A 25,873-nucleotide genomic window follows, 5' to 3' on the forward strand; every position below is an offset into this window, starting at 1 on the left:
AATTGCAGAAATTCACAGGATTTTCACTAAATGTTCGGGAGCCGCCTTGCCTAGAACTAGATGTTATGGGGCTTCCCAGCTCTTTTCTTTAGCTCAGCCACCTCCTTGCAGAACAGACTAGTCCTTTTCAGACAAAGCACAGTGATAGCTGAAGCTGTATTTACCCTTAAACACTACCCTGGGTACAGAGTGGCACATAAATATCTTTCTGAAGAAGACACAGTGAAGCAAAGTGGATCCACTGATTACTCATGGAGGAGGCCTAAGAAGCAGGATATGCCACGTGGATGTGTCCACAAACAGTGGCTGTTTGCTTTACCTATCACTCAAGGCCAATGCTATCTGGTTGAAGGAGGCATCTTGACATAATTGCAAAGATAAAACCAGATGGATGCTGTGACCACATATGGTGCCAGGAAGAAGGCTGAAAATTGATACAAATATTCTCATTTCAATAGACAACCGTGTCCTTGGTTTCCAGGAATTCTTTGAGACTGGTGTTTACAGTGCACTGGCAAGGAGGTCATGCCTTCAACCTAATGCAATTACAGCAGCCAGGTGGCACTTAAATGAATTTAAAGCAAACACCTTGTTCCCATTTGTAATGTTAAATTCATTCTAATTTCAAGTCCCAAACAAATCTCACACCAGCTCAGTCCTTAGAGGCCTTCAACTCCTGGAAACACTTGCTTTAGGTTCAAGGTCTATTGGGAGAACCAAAAAGCAGGAAGGAGAGGTTAAAAGGAAGAGGAAGAGGGAAGGATTTTCAGAGGAAGAGATTAACAAAGAGAGCAGGAAAGGGGCTAGGAATAAAAGTAACCTTCAAGGGGGAAGCAGAAGATAAAATATACATGTGATCAAATTAGAAGGGAGTGTTCTCCCTATACAAAAGTTGTGAGAATGATTAACTTGTCTGAATTAGATTTTTATTTCTGAATATAGCTCCAAATACAGACTCCTAAAGTTTAAATACTGTTTCATTGGTTTTCAAAATAGTGCTATCCTTGGAATAAGGATATTAACTTTTCACAGAAACTTTACTGAATGACAAAATCCATTTGTATTATGACATTACTGTGCTCGTTTATATATGTTTATTTTAACAATCAGCCATTTTGTGTGTGTACATGCATATGCATGTGTGTAAATCAAACACGCAATCAAATCATTAACATTGTTCATAAGCAGGTCTTTGCTAAGTCATGTCCAATTTCAGGTACAGGAAGAAAACACAAAGCTATGCTCACCAGTGTAGTGAATTCCAGTCTGTAATTTCGTAAACTGAATTTGATGCAAAAAGAGGAGTAGTTTCTTTTCAAGAAATAAACGTTCTTATTGAAGTCACTACATTCTGAGGAGAGATTTTCATTTTTCAGCATCATAAATGTAGAAAATACAAAAAAAAAAAATGGTTTGACTAAATATTGACCTAAAAGGCATTTCTCAAAACAAAACAAGAAAATCTCTCTAGTTAATGCCTTTTTGAATTGTTGGCTTTGGGCAATGGAACTGTATCTAAAGATCAATGAACGGTTGAACACATATATTCTAAATAATTTGTTTATTCTTCAATGCGTAGAGAGTTTTCAGTCTTTAAACTCAAAAGGGAATGTAAAAGCTGCCTCAAGCCCACGTATTTTGAGGCTGGTGTTAGTGATGATTGTGGCCACCCCGTTGTTGGCAGCGCCACTACTGCGCTCCTTTCTGTCCTCTTATTCTGAAGACATCAGTGCTGGATTATAAAATAAAGTAACTAAAACTGAGATCATGGAACTGCGTTCTTTTGTAGGCATGGAAAATAGTGGGGATGCAGCAGTTGTTCTTGTCCCCATGGAGGGTACCACTCCACCCTCCACCTCAAGAACCACAGAAAAAGTAACATGAAATTGACTAAGGGTTTTCAATATGGTAGCAGAAAAGAAACCTGTTTTAAGTTATTTGACTGGGGCCATGTATTTCTTGATAGATTGCATGGACTTGCCAGAATTCCATATAATTTTTCTTAACTTTGTAAATAAAAATCCCTCACTCCGATTATTACAAAAGAGATCAGAGCATTTTTCATTCTCTGACTATGGGACAAATATGAGTGGTGAGACTGAGATCACACTAGCACACAGCAATTAGTAGCCTGTACCCAACTAAATGTTTCCACCCAAAAGACAGATCCAAAACATGAGCTTCCGTGAGCTGTGAATAAAGCCCGTCACCTCAGGAGACGATGAAGAAATAGCGTTTTATTTCTTTACAAATTTATAGCCAAGACAATAAATCACTCCATAGAAAAATTTAAAACAAGATACATTGTTGTGACCTTCATAACAGATGGAGTCGTTAGTACAATAGTGAAAACTGCCTGCTGGGATGTCAGGTTGCAGCATTTTGTCAGGCTCGATGAATGAAAAAGGAAGTCCACTTTATTAATGGGGCAGTTAACAAAGATGCCTTGCCCTTAGACTCAAATTATTTTTGTGAATAACCAGAGAGATGAGCTTAGAGCCAGGTATCCCCCAAGTTTAACTACCTTTGCAGAACACATGATATAATTCATAGGCTGTTTGTTTGGGCATTTATTTATTTATATCCAAAAATGCTTAATAACCTTTTAATCTTGATAATTTCAACCTAGATCCAGACCATCATCTCTAATATTCTTAATGATATTGCATGACAGGAACTATCACTGCATGTTATTAAATGTCTCCTTAGACTCTCACTATGATACTGTTGACTCATATCTGAAGAAGTCCACAGTACACCCACCCACCCACTATCCCTCACCTCCACTCAACTCTGGTTCATTCTCCATGCCCAAAAAGAGACAGGGTAAAAGTTATGCTTCAGAAAATGGCCTTAGACTAGTGTTCTCGCTGCCTCACCCAATATAGCTGTCACTCAGATTAACAAGAATGCACAACCTATTTTTTGAAACTATATGAAAGTTCTTCTTGTGAAAGGGATCACAGATAAGAAGATAGGTAGATAGAAGAGTAGATTGAATTGGATTAAAATCTTAGGTTAACTATTGTAGATGTCCCTGGGCAATTCTCCCAATCTTCTCTGTACTTCTATTTTCTCATCTGTAAAGGCAGAAGAATTTCATTTCTTTCCCCTTCTTAAGCCCAAAGGATGCTCTGAAGACAACTGAGAAACTGTGGCTGATTCCCCAGGAATAGAAGCCAGTAAACACAGAAGGGAGATTAGAGCATTCTTAAGAGTCCTTATACTGAGAAAAAAAATAAATGGATTACTGGCGTTGTGGTCATAAATTTACCACTCTAGAGTTCTAGCCAAGACAGACCAGCTACTCCCTATGGTGGTCTGAGTCTCATGGACGTGAATGGGTCCCAGCCAGCTAAGCTGAATAACTGGTCACCTCTTGGCAGTCTTGTGGCTTATATCTGTCTGACAGAATCCTCTCTCTAAGTTTTTCCTTTTCCAGAGATGGGCAATTTGACCCCCAGTTATTGATGAAAACAGCCAGAGCACTCTACAACAAAGACGCTATACGTCGTCCTAATAACTATCATACTGTGTTATTATTACATGCTATGCTATTTCTAGTTTCACAAGCAGTAGAATTTCCTACCTCTAAGATGTACTGAGAATTGACAAACAGGAAAGAACAACACAGCTGGGGAAAATGTTGATCGAGAAAAGCTAGTTTTTCATAGCACATACAAAAATCAATCCCCATTTTTCATTCTAAGTATTTCAGTGACTAGTAGACTTTTGGAAGTGGATTTTACTTGTCAAATGGTCTATTAGTGTGTACCATATTAACTTAGCTGAGCTTACCAGTTTTAGGAAAATACTTTGCTATGGTCTGAAGCTAAGCATTCAAGAAGCAAGAGTGGTGATTAAAATAATTCCAGAGTTGGAGGATAAGTTTAAAGATGAAATGTCAGGTTTTTCCTGAATTGCAGGGGGGGCAGGGGAGGGTGGGGACATCCTAGGTGTAACACATGAATACCATGGACATATCAAGTCATTGACTTCTGCTTCTGTTGTAGAAAAAAAAATTGCAATGTAAGGGTGATATACTATTTTAGAAACAATTAAAAATGGTCAACTTCTTCAAAGAATATTCCTCCACTTATGGAAATAAAGCACCAAATATGGTGCCTTCTGAGGAGATGTTAATGAAAAGTCAATAAAATGCCCCAAGTTTTTGTTTTTTTGTTTTTTTTGCTTGCAGATATAGTGCTAACCATTTGCAAAATGATCAGTTAAATGTTGAACATTTCTGTGCCTAGAAATTTGAAAGAAAGTCTAAAATAAACTTCTAAATAAAGAAATACTTTACCTGGACGAGAACACTATATCTCACAGACTGACTTGGGAGGCCCAATTCATGGGTCTGAAACAATCACCAGGCTATCAGTCACTCATTAGAACTGAAGGTTGTCTATTTTGCTCAAGAGCATGCAAATTAACCTAGACCCTCAGGAAAACAAGTCAAGACTAAATGAAATCATGCTGTGGTTAAGCAAGAAGTTAATAAATGTAAATAGTCTCAGCATATAAATAATTCTGACTACTTACTCCCTTACCCTAAAAGGAATGACAAGGAATGCCAAAAGTTTAATTTAGATATTGGAGATTCTTGCACTCAAAATGCATAAACCAGTTTTCATGACATGAAATACCACAAAGTGCTTAATGCCTGGGACATGTTTATAGAAATCCTTTTGTGATCTCAACAATAAATATAAATTCCTTTCTCTAACCGTTTTTATTACCCAGATGGTTAACTCATATTTCAATCACTGTTTCATAGAAGCACTAATGATAGATTCCTGCCCCGTCCCAATATATTTTGAATTTACCAAGTCTGGAATTTTATTAAATTCATCAAAATACTTTTTCTACTTCACATTCTCTTATGGCGATAGCCATCTTTAGTAAAAGGAAATCAGATTTGGGAAGAACATCCAATCCAAGGAAACAGGAAAGAGGGGAAGTCCATTCTATGAGTGTTTCTTTTTTAATTTTAAAGTTCTCTTTACTGCTATTGTAGAAGTAATTTTGCCATGTGAAGGTTTTTTAGCCTATCATTTAAAGACATTTAGACTAAGAGAACTTTCTTCTCTTTATGACACCATTTATTTCATATATTTTCTTTTCTTATAAATATACTATTAATAAAATTATTTCTCAGCAAACTGAAATACTTTTTATAGCCAATGAAGAATATTTTAATTAGATAGGGGAAATGGATGAAGTAATGACAAAGGTGGTTGGATCTAGAGCCTCATAAAAGATTAACATTTTGAGTGATTAGAACTATCCTTGATTATGGCAAGAAATCAGAGGATGAGATTTAATAAGTCAAATATACACGAGTAAATGTGTGTGTACTTTTAGCACTTTAATGAACCACCCAATATTCAGGGATGTTCTTACTTTGAGAAAAACATGTAAACAAAAATCCCTAATTATAAGCACAATAATTTAGTAACTTTTAATTATGAAATGCATCCTCATTTAATAGAACTTAGTATTAATTCCTTTAAAGAATAGATACCTTTAAAACTGATTTACTTCAGAAAAAAATTAAAAAATAATATCTATTTCCGAATACCTTTTTGGAAAGCCATCTATAAGAATTCTGCTCTCATTGACATTTCAACCAGACTGGGCCATGAAACATTTGCTCAAGGCTAATTGCAACTGTCTAGATCTATAATGAAGCTTTTCCTGGATAACCTTTATGAATTACAGTAAGTAAAGCTCCTCTCTGAGTAATTGGCTATTCAATAAACTTTTACCTTTGGAAGAGAGGTTATCAGAAACCTATCATCAGTGCATTGATGTTATTCTATTCTAGATGGAAACCTTTAGGGTTATCTGGTTACAGCCAATAATATCCTTTGTGATTTCAGGTTCTTGTCACTGTGGAAAATGCATTTGTTCTGCTGAAGAATGGTATATTTCGGGAGAATTCTGTGACTGTGACGACAGAGACTGTGACAAACATGATGGGCTCATTTGCACAGGTGCTGTATTGACTTGCTCTAATTGATCTATGCCACAGTTTGCAATAAAAACAAATAACACCCATCACATACTGCTGTAGATCTCAGGGCAGAAGAGCTTCCATGTTCAAGGGCTAACTATTAATGTAAGGGAACTAACCTCTCCAATGTATACACATAGGTAGTCATATACTGAAAAAATGAAATAATTCTCTTGACAAGCATTTCACTTTGAGAATGGAACCATTATTTTATACAGGTTCAAGGTATCACTAGATAGTTCAAAGATAGTTGATATGTTTTTTGGGCTATATGTATATTGGGGGGATAAAGTTACAAAAAAAATTAAGAGTGTAATAGATACTGCTATCCCCATTTCTTGAGTCTTAATAATTGGTTATAAAATACATCTTCTTAAAGTTGCAGTGGAAATAGACATGTATATTCGTTCTTTCTGTTTGTAGCTTAAGATAAAAGGCAAATATTTGTGTGCCATTAAGCTAGACACTCACTTTCTGTTCATTTCTACTACAAGGCTCCTCTTCTAGTTGATTACTCAATCTACCTCATACTATGTCAAGGAGCTTTATGTTTTTCAGCATTTATCATTAAGTCAGACATAACTTGTTTTCTACAGAAAATCAAAATTATGATATAGAAGCCCAGCTGGAGTGATATAGAATGGTCGCTATTAGATCAATATTACATAGATGATGGCACCAAATAGATGCCATTAATTGTTTGAAAGATCATATTTCTCATAGCTGTTTAACAAGGAAATAATAAGATGGCCACACAATAAGAAAAGCATCAGAGATTAATGAAATGGTTTCAATTATAAACAGTTATGGTTTATAATAACGTATTTTGGTGCATTTCAATCATGATAACGATTCCCTTATGCATTTTGTTGCAGGGAATGGAATATGTAGCTGTGGCAACTGTGAATGCTGGGATGGATGGAATGGAAATGCATGTGAAATCTGGCTTGGCACAGAATATCCCTAACAATTACATGGGAAAAGACTGGATTCTTATTTTTCCTATGCCATTAGAATATACAAATGCAAGGAAAACCATATATAATCACCACGAGGACAGGTCAAACAGACTGTTGTATGTTTTTCTATTTCTGAATGCCTGAATGAAATCTAGGTACTCATTAACACTGAGTTAAGCAAACTCTAATGTAAATAAAACCAAAAAGAAATTTTCTTCCATAATTTACATCAGTGGCTCACAACAAAAGTGACTTTGCCACCCAGAAAACATTTAGCAATGTCTACAGACAATCTTGATTGTCATACTGTGTGGGGTGGGACGGTGTGCTACAGGCATCTAGTGGGTAGAGGCCAGGGATGCTGCTAAACATCTTACAGTGCAGAGGACAGCTCCCCATGGCAAGGTATTACCTGACTTCGAATGTCAATAGTGCTGCAGTTGAGAAATGCTGAATTACATGGTTGTTAGAAACCCACATCCCTACACAGGAAAGGACATTCTACAATCTAAGGAAAAGATATATCTTTACATAAATCTATCATTCATATTTTCCAGGTTTCCATATCACTCAGCATTTCCATATGGGGACAATGAAGATAAACACACATGAAGTATAATCTCTGGATGGGGAGTGGGGCAGAGGCCAGATCACCAGGGCTTTAAAAAAAAACAACTAGTCATTTTTACTCATTAAGTCATTTCTCTAGTTTCAGTTTAAACTCACAAAAGAAGATGCCCTTAAGATGAAAGAAATTATGAAAAATGTACAATTTAACATTTTTAATAAACAGTGACGTAGTTGTTTACATTGTGTCAATATGTATTTACCAACTGAAATTAACAAAAAAAATGAATCGTTATTTAAGAGTATTCATTTTCTGTTACAAGAACATTTTTAAAACTGGGCAGGGTGTACATGTAAAAGGAATCTGATTTTTCAGTATTTAAGTTACTCTATGGTAACTTGCCTTTTAAAAAGACAATATCTAGTTAGTTATGGACCTGAAATATCCATTCATTTCTCTTAAAAGACTCTTATGTTTAAGGATACATTACTCACTGGAAAAGTAAAGTCATGCAAAGAAGTCGAGAAGAGATACTACGATAAAATGGCACCAATCTCAAAAGCTCAGAGGAAAAAAAAACAAACTAGAAATAGCTTAAATAGAAATTACAAATATTTACTCAATGATAGAAACAAAATGTTTATTTTCTTAATGGTGAAATTTTGCTCTGTATGAGCAAATCTTTAATTATTTAGTTAATAATTAGTTGCCTAATTATTTAGGCAATCTTTAATTATTTAGATCTAAAAAAGACCCACTTTTTTCTAAATGTGAATTATATTTTGTAAAATCCTAGAATTATGTAACAAAATTATTTCCGTGTTGTTTCTGATGGAAATTTTTACTTGGAAATTTTACTTAACGTAAATATTCTAGAGTCATGGATTGGATTTTATAGGTCAAATCACTAAAAATAAGGAAAATATGCATCTGCTGAGTAACTTAAATTTTAACATTGAAAATGAGATGAGAAAATTTAACTGATATTAATTTTTATAGTACTAATAGTGTTCTCATACTTTAATGGATTTACAAAATTGTTATCTTTCCTGAGCTTAAGGAGTGTAACCACATTAGTTGTATCCCTATTGTTGAGTATGTCAATTGATATATTAATTTTGTAAAATGAAGGAAATATAAGCACTTAAGAAAAAAATATAGATTATATTCTTCCTCTTCTCTGTCTAAGCATTTGAAGCCTCAAACACACCTATTATAATTGTTTAGTAGCAATATGGATGACTTACTTGATGATGGATGCATTGGAATTTGTTATATTATCTATCGATCATAATACAAATGACATTCAGGGTCTCCATAGAAAGCTCTGCTTTCTATGGAAAAAGGACCAGATAATAAATATGTTAGACTTTGTGGGCCACATACATCTCTGTTGCATATTCTTTGTTTATTTATGTTGGATAGTTTAAAATTGTAAAAAAGAAAAAAAAAGCCTCATTCTGAGCTTCTGAGCCATAAAAGAAAAAAAACAGATTGCGAGCTGGATTGGGCTCATAGCTCTATTGGAACTGCTCTTGATTTCTTATGTCTTTTCACATAATCCTAGGTGTGTCTTATTTTTCTTAGAATTATATTATTAACCCTTTTCATTAACAAAAACAATTACAACAAAAGTGTTTCTCTTTTTATATTTTAATATAAGAAAAATGTCCTCAGCATTTATTTTTAAAGAAAAAGTTTAGATATGGAGAAATGTTTATGTTACAAATTTCAGAATATAATTTGTCCAAACTTTTTGACAAACTGAAAATGTATTACAATCAGCTACATTCTGGGTTCATTTAGCTACAAATTATTGAGCTGAAACTGAGTTATGTCATACAGTATCTAAACTCTAAACTCTAATGAATGCTTTTCTTTTAAACAAAAATACTTTTTTTACTTTTTCCACCTGATGTAATATTTCGTATATGTGTGTGTATGTGTGTGTGTGTGAGTGAGAGATTCTGACTCTAGCAATGCAAACATCAACAGCTACATAAAGAAATGATTTAATTTACATGTTTAAATTAGAAAAAATAAAATAAACGTAGTTACATGTAAAGACATACATCCTACCCTTTTTAGATGTGATTTGATTCTGTTACTAAGATAGAAACTATCTCTTAAAAAAGGCAGGGCAAGAACAAACTTGTAATAGGAGGAGAGAAAATGTGTAAATCTCATTGGTTTGTTCAAGTTTGTCCCAAGTTACAGTGAATTAATTTCAAATGGGAAGGATGCAACAAGTTTGCAAGTGGTGTTGGCACAAATCTTGCTTGCTTGGCAAACTATCACTAATTTTTCCACAAGGCCTTTTCAGTAAAATTTGACTAAGATCTTAAGACCTAAGAGGATAATCACTATACCTTCTTTTTCTCCCTGGGCTCCTTGAGCTAATCTAGGTTCCTATAGCCCATTGAAAGGAAAGGTCTCCACCACTTAAAACGCAAACACTATTTCTGCCAGCAAACATCAGTGTTAGACTGAATGATACAGAAATCCACGGGGAAAAAAATAAAAAACATAACTCAGCTTTTGTCTGCAGACTCATTAAAACTTCGAAACCCTACTTAGCATTCGAGAGAGTTGACAAGCCCTGTGTGCCACCTTGTAAGTTAAAATCCTAAGCTATGAAATGTATTTTACTCTAAAGTAACAGTTCACATCTGGATTTTGATATGCTTGGATTCAGCTCAGTTGCTTTCATTGGATATAGTCTTGTTCTGAAATAAAATTGAAAATAATTTTTAAGTATTGTCACTTCCTTCTAAAATGGACTTCTTAATCAATCTGGTCTCTCTTTCAATTTTAATTCTCCCTGTAATATTAGAGAAAGACTTTAAATGACATGTTTAAGTTAAAGAACATGAAGGTTTTTATCGTTCTTTTTTTTTTTTTTTTAAAGGGAACTAAATCTGATGTTGGTCATCTGCCTGTTTTAGTGCTTTAGGCATCAATTAAACAACTAGCCAGGTGTCATAAAGAAACTCTGCTTACTAACCAGAAGGCAAACGATTAGAAGAACTGCAGCAAGAGTCTTATGGACCCATTGTGGAGCTTCTGCACCCCTACCCCCAAACACTGAGAGCAAGCAAACATTTAGAGCAAGAATCTCTAAATTCTGCAGGATTTATAATGATGTTCAGTACCATTTTACTCTTTACAGAGAGTGGACCATTTGCATCTCTTCTAAAATTTTTCCAAGCAAAGTTGTAGCAAAACATTTTAGAGAGCAAACTGATACAAAAATAAAAATGATGTTCACTTGAAATATTAAAACCATTAACATTCCCAGGTATTGTTAAAGGATGGGTGAGGAAATCAGCTACTATAACCATTCAGTTGAAATAACCCTCCCACACTAGATATGCATGCAAAAGGAATGTGATATTAGACTCAATATAATCGACATAAGTACATGGAGGTACAAAACACACGGTCTGTAAGAACAAATGAATTCCATCAGATTTACTATACAGAACAAGAATACCGACAGATTGCACTTACTTAATAACAGCAGACTTAATTTTCGAGGGGAAAAATGGGAGAGTGTTATCCCGGAAAAATAGCAAGAGAGGTATCATCAAAAAGCTAAAATTTTTCTTTGGCATGGTAAAAGGGGAAATTGAGTTTATCAACTTATTTACATGAAATTTCTCTCTATATTTGTGGGGGGTGCAATGCCATTTCATTACATAAAGTTGTTTAATGTTTTATAATATGTTTTTATACAAATATTTTATTCAATGTGTTGTATTGTGAATACAACAAATGATATTAAACACAGAAACTGTACAATGCAGACAAACTCTTTGTATGTAAATTGAGTAATACATACCAACAGTTCTTGAAACACAGGTCCTACATGCAGTTTGTCAGTGTTGTCCTCATCCCATGCAACAGGTGAGACCAGACACAAAGGAAATGATTAAACTAATTTACAAATAACAAAGATCCCTCTGCAATATGTCTAAACATATATTAGAAGAAAGTATTCTGACATCCATTCATAGGAATAAATGCCCTTATAGACAACTCATGTAAAAAAAAAACAAAACAAAGGTGCATATTTACATAAATCCATCATTTAGAAAAATATTGTCTTAATTTTAACCAATAAATAGGCTTGCAGGGGGGAAGTAAAAACTGCAAGTAGGGCTAATTACCAAAAACAAATTGGTGGGGTATTTTAATGTGTGTGTGTGTGTGTTGGAGTAAGCAGTGTTTATAAGCCCATCTCATTGGAATTTCAAGTTAAATTATTCACAGTTTGCCACACATTATGGAATACATCTTCCCTAAGTAATTGGTTAATTAAATTCAACTAGTGTATTTTAACTTATCCTGTTAAAAATAGGCTTCAAAATGGTTCAACAAGAAATTAAGAAGGGTCAAAAAATCGTTTTGTTGTATTTGTACTTTAGCATTATCAACAACAAATCTACTCAAACATTATGCTAATTTTTTATTTATTAAAATGGAATCCAATATGAAATGAAATCCAAAATGAAATAAGCATAAACAGTTAAATTTATACTAAATCTTTAATGAGCTAAGCAGGCCAATATTTTAAAATGCTGGGCAAGGGCTGTCATGGAGACTTAGAAAAGCAGTGACAAAATAATTTCCCAGTAAATACAGTGCAGGGAGGGGATGACAACTGGGTCATCCTTCCACATGGAAATAATAACAAGAGGCCAGTATATTGATCCCACATATAGTTTTCTATAAATGAGGTTCAGTTTGGTCTCAAGTAACTCTTCTTAGGACAAAACATTGAATTTTATTAAGTATACACAGAGTTAACAAATATATTTCCAAACAATTTAGTATTAAACATTTTGAAACTCTTTATATCCAATATTGAACATTTTGTATGGTTTCTTCGCTGTGTAGTCAACTATTCATGGCCTTTCTTGGTAGGTGTCTTCCCTAAACTCCAAGTTATTGAAAAAGAAATTTAAAAAGCAAATAAAACAAAAGCAAATCAGTCGAATGGACCAAAAACCTGATGTTTGAACATGTTGGTTTGCCTTTACTTTTATCTAGAATAATTCAACAGACTGCCTTCTGAGATCATGGCAAGGCACCTCTACTCCAGCCATTAGGTGACCTGGGCCCATGAAGCTGAGTTAGAGGTATGGACTGGTGAAATACACAGTACCTGACTCAGCATGCTGAGCTCAAAAAAATATGTTTTCCTAATGTGTCCAGTTTAAAAACTTGTCATTAAACACCAAAAATATTAAAGTCTAATTTATAACTAAGGTTTGCATTGCTGCTGCAGAAAAGAACACAACAGCCGCTTTGCCCATGCTCTGCTGAGTATGAGTGGAACACAGCCAAAACCAGGGATGGCATTGAGTTCCGTTCATTAAAAACAGGAAGGATTATATCTGAAATGGATTTAGGTAGCGCAACTCTTGTAGGTTGTAATTATTGATTTTTTTTTTCTTTTTTCCAAATAATGAGGATTAGTAGATGAAAAATGAACCTTAATCAGGCCTACAAGGCCTACAGAGTTCTTAGGACCCACTTTCTCAAAAACCAGTGGGTCTTGCTCGCTGGGCAAGGCAAATGTTACCATTACCAGTAAGCTTGTGATATGTATAAAACACACACACACAAAGAAACTAGAGGGGATGTCAAACACATATCGTAGAGAATGTCCCACGGACTGTGTTTGACCCATTTCTCACCCCAGCAACGCCAACCTCAGGAGCACAGTATCTGCTACTGACTAGAGCATATATGTGTGTTTAATTGATAGTGTGAGCCGGAGACAACACTCTTAATCTTTATAGATGCGATTTGTAATAATAGGTTTAGAAGGCTTCCTGATTCCCTGATCACTCTCCAAATTACGCCAACGGCAACGTTTAAGATTTAGAGGAACACAATCCCTGCGAAAGGTCACAGACAGTGGAGCGAGCAGCCCTGTAAAAACGGGAAGAAGGGAAATCTGTAATAGCACAGGTTTACAGCTTCTAACTAGAAATTACTCAATAGTATTGGTGTGCTACAAAATTGAACTTAAACACATGGATTTCGCTGAAACAGGACTCAAAAAGGATTATGGGTAGCTGTCAGCAGGCAAGGTATCGAGTGTACTTGTGAAGTATGTCATTCACATGAAGTGTCACGGTCACAGAAAAGATATTAAAAAGGCATTCCATATCTGGTAGGGCATTCCATGGTCTGAGTTTAGCTGGTTATCCAGGTGTCTTCTTATTGTGGGGGGTGCAACAGGTTGAGATTTATCCACTTGCAACCAAGAAGTTCAAGACAGCAAAGAGCAAGCATCCGCTTACTTCCAGCTGCTCCTCAGCCACGGGAGCAGAAAAGTCTGGCAAGGATAAATCACTCAACTGTGCTCAGGATGAGTAAGTCACAACACCTGTGAGGATCTGGCTATGTTGTCTTACTTTTGTTGACTGGTTTGCCTCCATTCATTATTGCAGACGCACTTGTGCTTTTACTTGGCGTCACCCCGGCCTTCGGGACCGTTTCTCCAACGTCATGCAAAGATGGTTCTCGGTACATGGCAACTATTGGCAGGAAGGTGTGAAGAAAGGCGGAAAAGGAAACATTACCTGATTAGGTTCAAGCATCAATACACGCACAGACCTCAGCAGTTTGCTCAGTCCTGTTTACCCTAAGGTAAAGCAATCACGTTGAGAAGAAGTCCTGTTTTAAAGCAGTAATTCTCCGTCCTCAAACGGAAGACATTACTTTCTTCACATTCTCTGTGTGGAGTTTGCACATTCTCCCTATGTCTGCGTAGGTTTTCTCCAGGGACTAGTGTTTGCAAGTGAATGTGAGTTTCCTCTCACATCCCAAAGATGTGCACAATAGGTGAATTGGTGTGCCTCGATTGTCTCAGTCTGAGTGAATGTAGGCGTGGGTGTGAGTGTGCCCTGTGATAGAAGGGTATCTTGGCCGAGGTGGAGTCCTACCTTGCGCCCTGAGCTGCAGGGAAAGGCTCCTGCCACCTGCAACCCTGAGCTAGAATAAGTGGGTTTGAAAATAATTCTCTTACTCATTTTTATTAATCTTTCTTAAATGTATGTATAACCCACATTTATTTCAATGTTTAATATTAGAAATGTTTAGAGTCTTTATTTAGAAGTTCAGTGATATTTATGAGGCCAGAAATATGCCATAGGAACATAACTCTTGCTAATATCAGTTAGCCTATGGTAAAATTAATTTTGTTAAATGTTTCATTTAAAGTTGCAGTTTCCAAGAATCTATTGCTGATGTTAAGTGAGGACTTACTGTATTGTACGAAGAGATATTGTGTTTAGTTGGAAACTACCATATGCATTCTCCATGTTCAAGATGGTAGAGTTTTACCTTTTGCATCAAAGCATAATGTGAGTTTTCAGCGGCACACATGTTTGAAAGTGCATGTGTACATCAGACCTATATTAAAGGACTTGTCAATGTAGTAAAACGGATTAATCCAAATCCTTGAAGCACTTTCCAATCCCTCTTTCCAATCCCTCACTCCAACTACTAATTTAATTGGGAGACAATAACATTGGAGCATTAACCTTGATTGAAGTTATGTAAGAGATACAAATGTTCCAGAGCATCAATAATTAATCAAGTACCGAATTTTTCCTAACATTTCCAGTGATAGAACTTACATCCTGTGTGGGTCTTGAAAGTTAGAAATTAATTTTCTCTATCAATTACATTATGTGATAACCTCTGTCATTATAACACCTTCTTCTTTGTTTTTAAAAGTACTTTGCTAATTATTTAAAAATACTGTTTCTTCCTCATATTATATACATACACATAACACGCACACATTATGTACAACAGTTCAGTGTGCAATTGAAATACCAAGTAATATTACACCACACTTTTAGAGTCTCAGATATCTCCTGTTGGGTATATTAAATTGCTAACTTCCAGATTTCGCTTCAGTTAAGAGACATAAAGGCCCTGTCCGTTTTCATTACATTTATGCAGCTAAGAGATAAGGTTTTAGAAATTTAGTCAATTCTTAATTGTCTATATTTAAAACAAAAATTAATGTAAAGAGACAAAGCAAGGTGACAATAAATAAATCAAGATTTCTTTATTGACTTAGTTTTTAAATGTTTTTCTTGCATTTGAATATTGATGAGTCCAATGGCCTCAAAATTCATTTGAAAGAATAAGGCCAAATCATAGAGGTGTTATATTGGAAGGCCAGGAAACCTCTCTAATTTCTTATTTATGCTTTATCATATAATGCATAATAATTCACTCATATTTCAGACTCCTATGTAATTTTTCCTTTCCTAGATAGGCCCTGGTCATTAATTGTTTGGGTTTCAATGACTTACTGTCATTTTGTGTATTGTGTATATGTATATACACGCACACATATATAAATATATGTACTCACTAATATGCCTGTATACATATATACGGTAAAGTATACAAATCTTATATGCACGACTTAAGTAGATACCTATGCAACAACTACCCAGATCCAGATAAAGAATATATCTACCATTACATGAGGGTTCCTTGCATCCATGGTAGAGTTATCACTGTGAAAAATAAATATGTAATAAATCTGATAAAGATAATGCACACATAACACTCACCTTCCAATGGCTTGGGTAGAAAATGAGCTGCTGGTTTGGTTTTCTTTACTCTATTTCCTTTCATAACTTGCCCTTCCTTATTCAATCCCAAAAACCAGGCTCTACCAGATTCTTGTTGTCTGTACAGCATAGATGAGTAGATTACATAATAGTTTTCAAAAACAGATTCTTTAAACTTGCATTCAGGGGTAAAAAGTTCCTGTAGAGGGAAAAGGAAGAAAAGAAAGTTAGAAGAAGGAATGGGAGTTTCAATGTGGTTTCTCTTTCATCCTTCAGAAGCTCATCCACCATGAGATGACCAGATGTACCTCTTCTTGCATGCACTTTTTTCTATATACAATGAATAGAGAATAACCTGTTATTATTGGGAATATATGTATAGCAAAAGTATAGTTGTTTTTCAGTAAGAAAATAGAAGACATGAACAAACTCAAAACTGCTTTTATTTAAACAGAAAACAATTCAATCAGGGTATAACAAAAAGGAGCACAATAAAGTAACATATATTCACAGTAAACAAAACAACAAAAAAATGCATTTAAGGTATTTGCTACCCTGTTTTCAATATTTCCATAGGATTAATTATATGATACCTTAACAGCTGCCAGCTGTTCATTAGATCACTGATATTATAGACTGATACATTTTTACCTACAAAGAGACAAATTGAAACCTCAAACTAAAACCGTGACAATCAATTGACATACAGGAGCTGAGGCCAGGTGTTGTTAGCTGTTCATAGTGACAGAGCTGAAAATAATGACATAATTCCATGGTTTGGAGCCCCACTGGAACTCTTGAAGAGAAATAGCAAAAGCTGCCCTGACTGAGATCACCCAGCATTTTTGGAAAGAGTACAGTGAGTTAAAAGCAACGACTCTCAATGCCATGATCTACATTGATTGATAAGTAGCACGATGTTTTGGTACTTTATAATTATCCTTAATAACACATATATTCATAGATGACTTTTACATACTTCTACAATTTAACCTACAAAGACGTTTCTGATAGACCTTTATTAAAGTTAATTTAAGAATTCAATCTTCCTAGTTACAGACCATGGAAATCACTTAACTGGTTTTTATGGTTATTTAAAATAGGCTAAATATTGTGATGTTTTATATACATGAAATACAGTTGCAAAACAGAAGTTTATTGTCATTGATCTTTTAAAAGTATCACTGTACTTAAAAACGATTTTACCTTAATAGATTTTTATGACTGCAGAAATAATATTTTTTTAAAAGAGTTGTTTTCTATACACATTCTAAAAAATAACACATCTTTTAAGGTATAAAAAAATAAAGCTTTTAAGAATTAAATTTATATTAACTATAAGGAATGTGATATTATTGCCTGTAGAAACTTTCTTTCAGTATTTCTCATGAGAATGTGAATTATCAAATGGTTTCTCTTGCAGAATATAATTTATTCAGAATGCCCCATAACTTTAACGAATTCACTGAAAAGCTAATAGTTTTCCAAAGGAAACAGGTTTTGTTAATGGCAGATGCTATTCATGACAAAGATGACATACAGTGATTAATTCGATGATTTTAAAATAGCCAAAAGACAGTCTTAGCCTCCTCCCAAAGGAATTTATGTAGACAGTGCTACCTCAGGTTTGAGTAAGATCCCATCAAAATAAATGTTTCCTTCCGCTAAATTCTATTTTTGCAAATATCCTATTAGTTTTCTCATTAATAATTAACAGTCTCACTGAGTCAATCGCCAGACCATGCCTCATAGGAAAGACTGATAAAAGCATGCTTGTTCAGACATTTGTGGTGAGGAAAATAACATAGAATGCTGCAAATTTGGCTTATCCTCAAATGACTAAGAAATATAACATATTGGTTGAAAGTGCACCTTCTAGGATAAACAGCTGAGACTTTGGCATGTCACTCATTTTTTAATTGAGATAGTCCAAGGCATCCAAGCATATTATTTATTAGTTAAAATCTATCTCAAAACCAGCTGGGAGTGGGGTTGGTAAAAGCTGACCCAAACTGAGATTACTCAGGGGTCAGAGGAGCTGACACCTGGCTTCTAACACCTCAGGTCTCTGCCCAGAGCCTGGTTCACTTTATTGATAGCATCATTAGTGATTGACCTTTACTTAGAGAAAACAGGGCCTCCAGCTTTGGAAATGCAGGTCCATAAGGAAACACAGGTCCATAAGCCAACTTTCATTCTCATCTGATCCCCACTACTATAATGTAAGAAACATGGAAGACACTACTTGCATTACCATCAGCAACTTAGGACTGTATCATCTCCACTTTAAGTTTACTCAGTTGAATGTGAAAGAGAATGAAGATCTTAATGTGGAAAAAGTCACTTATATTCAGAGTATACCTTAAAGACATCTGACACTAAGTCTTTTTACATAAAATGTTTGCATCTTAGGATTCTAAGGAAATCAATTCCACATCCCCTTTCTGTGAGCTGTGCCAGTGACTTCACAAATAGGTGATTCTTTCTGTCTTCTGCAATGAGAATTATTGCTTTCAATTACTTGTGATGGTAGAGACAGGTTGATACATTTTCACTCTTTATTCTTGGTTAAATAATTAATGTGCACACGCATACTATAATCAAAGGTACTACTGTCTAATATATTTTGCTAGACTTTTCTCTACTTTTCAAGAATTAAACTGCTCATCAAATATTGGAGCCCAAAAGAATCCCTGAGTTCCCAGAAGAACTGATAAAACTAATGAAAGTTAAGATTACTGTGGGAGAGGGGGAAAGAGGGAGGTAGATGGAGTAAAAGGAGTCAAATATGTGGTGACAGAAAGAAAGCTCACTATGGGAGGTGAACACATAATGTAAATATATATATATATATATATATATATATATATATATATATATATATATCTTACTGTTAAAATGTACAGCTGAAACTTATAAGACTTTGTTAACTAATGTCACCATAAAAATTTAATTAATTAATTTATAAATAAATAAAGAAATAAAGAAAAAAAAGATTAGTTACTATTTATTTGGTTTCATAAGGAACAGATATACTTTCAATATGTAAATGAGAGGCAGTGGAGTAGAAGACTATGAACACCAGCTGTGGAACCAGGACCCCCTGGGTTCAAACCTGGCCCATTCCTTACCAACTGTGCGTCCTTGGAGAAATTACTTAATCTCTGGCCCTCAGTTTCCTCTTCTCTAAAATGGGTACTAAATCATAGGATAACAGAGTGGCTGGGAGGATTAAGTGAATTAATGCATGTTAAATATTTTGAAGAGAACCTGGCATATAGTAAACAGTCAAACTTATTCTAAAAAACATTCCCCATTTCTTAAAGTCTAAAATATACCCTGTATCAGTTATTTCAATTCTAGCAATATTTCAGCAAACCAAATTTGGCTAAATTAGTCAATTTACTAATTTATCTAAATCAAAATAAATTAGCCAATGAGCACAACTTGTATACCAAATATGGTGCTGAGTATCAGGTATACCAAAATGAAAATATTCAAAATGAACAAGGTTCTTCACTGGAAGAATTTGGTTAAAATTCATGTGCTTAAAAAATGACACTACAATGTAATATTTGCCATCATAGATTTACCTTCAAAATGTTAGAGGGATTATAGATGGAATAAATGGTATTGTGAAAGACAATGGTGGGAAGTGCCATGGTACATTTGGAGAACTATAATTAGTCCATTATTGAGCTTTATGGGGACAGAAGTGGATAGGAGGGTGGGTTGCAGAAATGTGAGAAAGGGTTTTAGACGTGCCGATTGACAGGTTAAATTTCTTATAAGCAAGAGGTAGAGATGTAGGATTCATAAATAAGCAAGGGCATAATGGCATAGCCTGATTAGTATAATAAATACAAATCTGTTGTTAATTTGGAGGATAGTTTTGAGAAGTTAGTATATGTATCACTTACATACTGATGTGTTGAAGCCTGACCTCTTGCGAAATGCACTTGAAAATTGTAGAACATGTGTATGTGTGTGCTAACTTTAGTATTAACATAATAATCCATGATGCATAAAGAAGAGAAATACCACGAGAATTATGACACATTATTAAATTGAGTTCTGAACTTCCCGGTAGCCAAGACAAAAAGAGAAAAGCTATATGCTATAAAAATTATTGACAAGAAAAAAATCTTTTCTTTTTTCTTGGCACTTCCTCTCAAGGAAAAAGGGACATTAACCAACATAAACAAAAATGCTCTTAATAGCAGTTGTACAGTCATAATTTTGTGTTTGAGTCCTACAGTATGCTTTAGGGAGATAGATTCAGTGAAAAGTCCCATAGGTAGGACTTGAAATAATTATAATTGATGAAATTTCCAGGGATCATGCACCCAGCAGGGGCCAGAAACTCACATGTCTATACTGGCCGGGCAGATACAAGAGTGAAGAAGCAAGCTGGGGTAATCATAGTACTGTTATGACTATAAATGCCCCCTTACTCAGGCCAGTGCTGAACAGACAGAGAGAATAGTAGAAAGGATGGCAAAAGGAGCAGTTGTTCTTTACATGGTTCTCATGTGAAAATAAAACCTTAGATCTTTAGTAGATCTGATTTTTCAAAGGAAGTAAGAAATCTAGGTTTCTAGATAAAATTTCTTTTTAATAGTAGCAAGTATTTCTTAGTTCTTGCTTTTGTTTTTCTATATAGCATGGACCGGGGAGATGAGATGGGGCCCACAAACCTCCAGTTTGCAACCCCCAATGTAGAGTGGCAAGAGAAGTATAAAGAAAGAAGGAATCCCAGGTGGCTTATCGACGCGGCCCTAGCCTCACTTACAGTTTTTATACATTTGAGTAATATGATGATTGCGCCAGTGAAACACTCTAACCAGGTAGTGATTATATGAGAATGCTTATTTAAATTTAAGCTTAAATATAAACTCTCTGAAACTGCCATAAAGAAATAGATAAGAAGTTTAATGTGTCTTTTTCTCATCTTGCCTGGCTATATTTAGAACCAGCAACACCACTACAACAAAATCAACAGTTGAGTTCCAGTAGAAGCTTAAATATTAATTTGTATCCTTGCCAAACTAAATCATGAAACCATAGAATAGAAAAACACAACAATTAAACAAAAATTTCATATTTTCTTTTATGTTGTGGTTGTTTTTGAAATGAAAGCACCATCTGTGGTGTACTTACTATCTTAACAGTAGCAGCAGGATTCCTCTTCTAAGAGAAATGTCTTTGTTTAGGAAAATACCCTGATGAGCCACTTGCATGTACACAGCTAAGCTTCTGGATTAAGGATGAAAGGAGAGAATGGAGGGAAGAGAGGGCCCAAGTTCCATAATTTATAACCAAGGAATTAGCCATAAACCCAGATAATTTAGCATAACTGTAACCTAAGAACTAACAGTGACCTTGAGAATCTATCTTAGTGGTTGTCAAATTACAGTTTTTGGCTACAAAGTTCATGCTACAAAGTTCAGAGGTGAGTTGTTGAGATAGAGATTGTGCGGCCAGCAAAGCCTATAATGGTGCTGTATGATTCTTTGCCAAAAAATTTCTGCCAACCCTGATATAAGGTAAATTTTGAGGGCTTTCCAACACAGGTAATTGGGAGAGAAGTTTTTAATCTAATTTCAAAATTCCTAGTGAGCTAACTATTCTCAAATTAAACTTAGATTGTACTTATTTTCATGTATACATATGTATACGATTTGAATCAGTTTCATGCCTGGAAAAGCCTTTATTGTGTGTTATAAGCCTGTGCTTCCCATACGAATATGCAAGTTGTATCCCACAAATTCCCATTTAGGTAGTTACTGTATCATCTTTAATGTTATCTATGACTAAATGGAAATTATGTTTGGTTAATAACTGCAAGTTCGCCTGGCACCAGCACCAGCACAAGTACCACCACCACCACTGTTTCAAAGGGAAACACATAAACAGGTATTCCAGACATATTTACAGCATTTATTAGAATACAAGGTAATTCCAAAATAGAGAGGATATAGAAATAATATTAGATATATAGTATCAAATAGCACAAAATACATCCATAATAAGTAAGTTATTAGTATTTTATTAACTTCTATATTCCAGAGTCATCAAAAAGTCAGTCTCCTTTCATCAACAGAGTAGTAAGGAACCTGACCCTGGACTTCTTCTAGATATTCCTTCCCAGGCATAAAATGAGAAGAGGAGGAAGACACAAATTCCAAGTTCTTACTTGGAAAATAATAACAAATCACAAAGATTTCCTGCAAATATCAAATAAGACAATAGAGGTGCTTAATGATTTGTTAACTATAAATTAAGTTGTAAACTATAGCTATATTTATAAACCATAAATTAAGTCAAAAAGTACAACTCAAATATTAATTGTTATCATGACCAGGGCAGTAGGTAATTATTTTTTCTTAACAGGTTTCAACTTAATTAGATATATCTTTAGGTGAGAATCCCACTGATCCATTCAAACTGTATTCTCAGCTTTTATTATTTGGCCTTCTTTTTGGAGATGTAGTCTACTAGAGTTTATCGTGAAGTCAGCAGAGATTGATCCCACTTCCCTTCATCTTTTATAGTTTTTTAAATCAATTATATTCTTTAATGATATTGTTCTGACACTACTTATTTCCTTAAAAAATGCAGAGCATTCTTAAAATTACATATAAAGGAACGAATGTTCTGACCTTTCAGATTTTATAGTTATAAACTTTGAAACAAAAAATAATTTGTACTTAAAAATGCAGTAGGAAATCTAGTTGACTAATGCATTTTACTTATCTGAAATTCCACATAATACTTATAATATTGGGCTGTAATGCCCACAAGGAGAAAAAATATGGTATGGTAAATTGTGTGTATACTTCAAACTAAAGTATTATTATATATGTGTTTAAGAGACAGCTTTTATTTAATTATGGGACCCAGTGATTTTACAGATATTCTCACCAACAAAGCATTTTTTATAGCACTTCTGTTTATAGGACTAGAAGTTTTACTTCAATAGTTTTCTGGGGAAATAAAATTTTAAATAAAGACTTTTTTGCCAATAAATATATTATTTAACATTTAGAGATGTTACATAAATATAAATACACACTTAAGATATCTTTAGACATATTATTTTACATATTAAAATGTATTTTTAGATTGTATTTAATTATTTTTATGACTTATTGACATGGTTTTTAAGAACTGTGGCAAGAATATTATTTATTATATAATTAAATATTAAATAATTAATTTAATTTATTAATATAAAGATGTATTTTATATACTTTAATATATACCATATATACACAGACATGTATATATATAATATTTAAATATACATAATTTATTCAGGGACCAATACCAACTTCTTCACCTGGTCACTTGTAGAGATGCAGAATTCCAAGCTCCATCCCTGACCTACTGAATCAGAATTTGCATTTTAACGAAACCCTAGGTGATTTGTATACACATTAGAGCTTGGGAGGCATTGGCCCTTGTTCCTGTTACCATACAGAATGAATAAATAAATGATCACAAAATTTTAGGAAATATCAATAAATTAGTATTATCCATAAGCTCGCTACCTTTTCTCGACAATTGTATAAAGTTTATTAAAGACACTGGAAACAAACAAAAATGAAGTGTAAAGTATTTACAGCACAACTTTAAGAAATTTTAAAATTATAAATAAAAACACATGACAACTGGCTTTATAATGTTAAATGTATTTTCTCTAGAATATAGGTATGTATAAATTCCTAAAATAATAATGCTTGTAACATGAATAGATGGTACCTGTGCTATAAATGTTAGCAAGAAATATCACAAAATAAATACGCTTAAATTATTGCTACAACCATATACCATCCTCACACATTTGTCAGTGCTCAAGTGAATACCTCAAAATAATAATAATAATAATAATAATAATAAACAATAATAATTAATAACAACAATAATAATAATGTTAATAACTATAGCTAACACTTAAATCATACATACTTTTGAACCAGACACTATTTTAAGCACTTTACATAATCAATTAATTTATTTCTTACTATAATCTTATGACCCTATAATTGTATGAGATTGCTATTATTATTCTCATTTTAGAAATGAAGAAACAGCACAGATGAGTTTGTGTAACTTGACCAAGGTACATTTATTTACATCAAGATAAATATATTTAACTATTTCTACTCATTTCTCATATTTTTCATATTATTTAATTGAAAGGATTTATATTTAGATATGTGATCAATTGCAAAAGTGGCCCGAATTATTCACCCTTCCTTGAATCAATGCCTTTTAGTGTGTAATTTGATGTGTCTTAATCACTATGAAGTAAAGGGGCGGGGGAAAGTTTTGACAAGCACTTGTGCATTTGGGTTTGCCCTAACTCTGCCTCCACCACTACCATGAGAGCATACCTGGGCTACCCTTGCTGGAGAAGAAACACAGGTGGAGCAAAGCCAAGATGACCCAATCTAAACTAGCCTATTTTCTGACATGTGATCGATCCTGCCATGTTCTACACAGCCAGTCCACCTGACCCTGGATGCACAAATAAGATGAGTTTACGATTATATGCCACATCAGCTTTTGTGGTTGTTTGTTACATAGAATCAAAAAGGCAATTGCTAACTGACAGAGATAATTACTAATGCAATTGAATTATTCATTCAACTAAAACAGAAAATATGTAACTTATACTGTTGCTCTTTATATCTATACCCACATATGGAAAACAATAGAGATGAAAAACAGTAATGAATGATATATGCTATCATACCTGCATAGGTGATACATCTCTTAGAATACAATTGTTAAGAGGGAAAGGTTGGAATGGGATAAAGGTGTCATAGCAGGTAGTGTTATGAGTAAAAACTGAGCTCTCAGATCAAATGTGTTCTGGTGTTTTGTTACATATCAGCTTCCCAACAGTATACAAATTAATATTATTATGCTAATAATTAGTAATTATTATGCTAATAATATTAATTTATATTTCCAATATACATAGGGTTATATGTTAACTGTATAGAGCTTTGCTTAAAAGGAAAATATAAAACTGATAGTGCTAGTACTTTATGTGAAAGAAATCAGACCAAAAGTATGTAATAAAATTCAGAAAAAGTGCTGCCATGAGTTTTAAAAAATTTTTTGGATGATTCAAGTGAATAATGTCATCAGATTACACATGAACACAGTGATATACAGAGTTTCTTGATCTGACAAATACTCAGAAGCTTCATCAAAGTAGAGATTAGTGATGTCTCAAAGTTAAACTGCCCTCATAACCCCATCCTCAATTTTAAGGGTTTTTCAGATTGTTAGTGATTTTTACTTCTGTTATAGAACAAAAATCACATTAAATCAAATTTACATATACCAAACATAAGAGTGTCAGTAAATATTTGAACAGTTTAGAAATGAGGCTATCTCATTCAAAAGATTAAAAAAAAAAATATGTTACATAGTCTTCATCACAGTACTACTTAAACAATGGCCCATGAACCCATGCCCATCTACAAATTACCCATTTTCTGTCTGCAATGAAACAATTACAGAATTTGAGCAAAAACATTTAAAAACTCCTATAGCAATTTAAAAATATTTTTACATGTGTTAAATATAAAAATAGAAACTCTGGGGTTTTACTTTGTATTTTCGAAAGTACTTTTTTAGTAATTTAATTTTATTATAATTTTTGAAATTATCTCTCTGCAAAAAATTGGAAACAAAA

General features: G+C 34.0%; 2 protein-coding genes across 4 annotated transcripts in view; one reads left to right on the forward strand and one right to left on the reverse strand.

Annotated features, from left to right (window-relative positions):
• Window positions 1–10,300, forward strand: part of ITGBL1 (integrin subunit beta like 1) — a 173,927-nt gene extending 163,627 nt beyond the window's left edge. Inside the window, exons 10-11 of the mRNA XM_039848971.1 lie at window positions 5,886–5,999; window positions 6,895–10,300. Coding sequence (XP_039704905.1) covers window positions 5,886–5,999; window positions 6,895–6,986 — 206 coding nt within the window. The 3' untranslated portion in view covers window positions 6,987–10,300. The remainder of the gene's footprint in view (window positions 1–5,885; window positions 6,000–6,894) is intronic.
• An 813-nt stretch (window positions 10,301–11,113) lies between these two features.
• Window positions 11,114–25,873, reverse strand: part of FGF14 (fibroblast growth factor 14) — a 560,160-nt gene continuing 545,400 nt past the window's right edge. For 2 of the 3 annotated variants that reach the window (XM_039848974.1, XM_039848972.1), the window contains exons 4-5: window positions 16,159–16,357; window positions 11,114–14,097 (exon numbers count right to left, since the gene is read on the reverse strand). In XM_039848974.1, coding sequence (XP_039704908.1) covers window positions 13,961–14,097; window positions 16,159–16,357 — 336 coding nt within the window. In that variant the 3' untranslated portion in view covers window positions 11,114–13,960. The remainder of the gene's footprint in view (window positions 14,098–16,158; window positions 16,358–25,873) is intronic. The other variant, XM_039848973.1, reaches the window with a different exon arrangement.

Source organism: Pteropus medius, unplaced genomic scaffold (genome assembly GCF_902729225.1).
Source record: "Pteropus medius unplaced genomic scaffold, Ma_sr-lr_union100, whole genome shotgun sequence".
Taxonomy (NCBI): Eukaryota; Metazoa; Chordata; class Mammalia; order Chiroptera; family Pteropodidae; genus Pteropus; species Pteropus medius.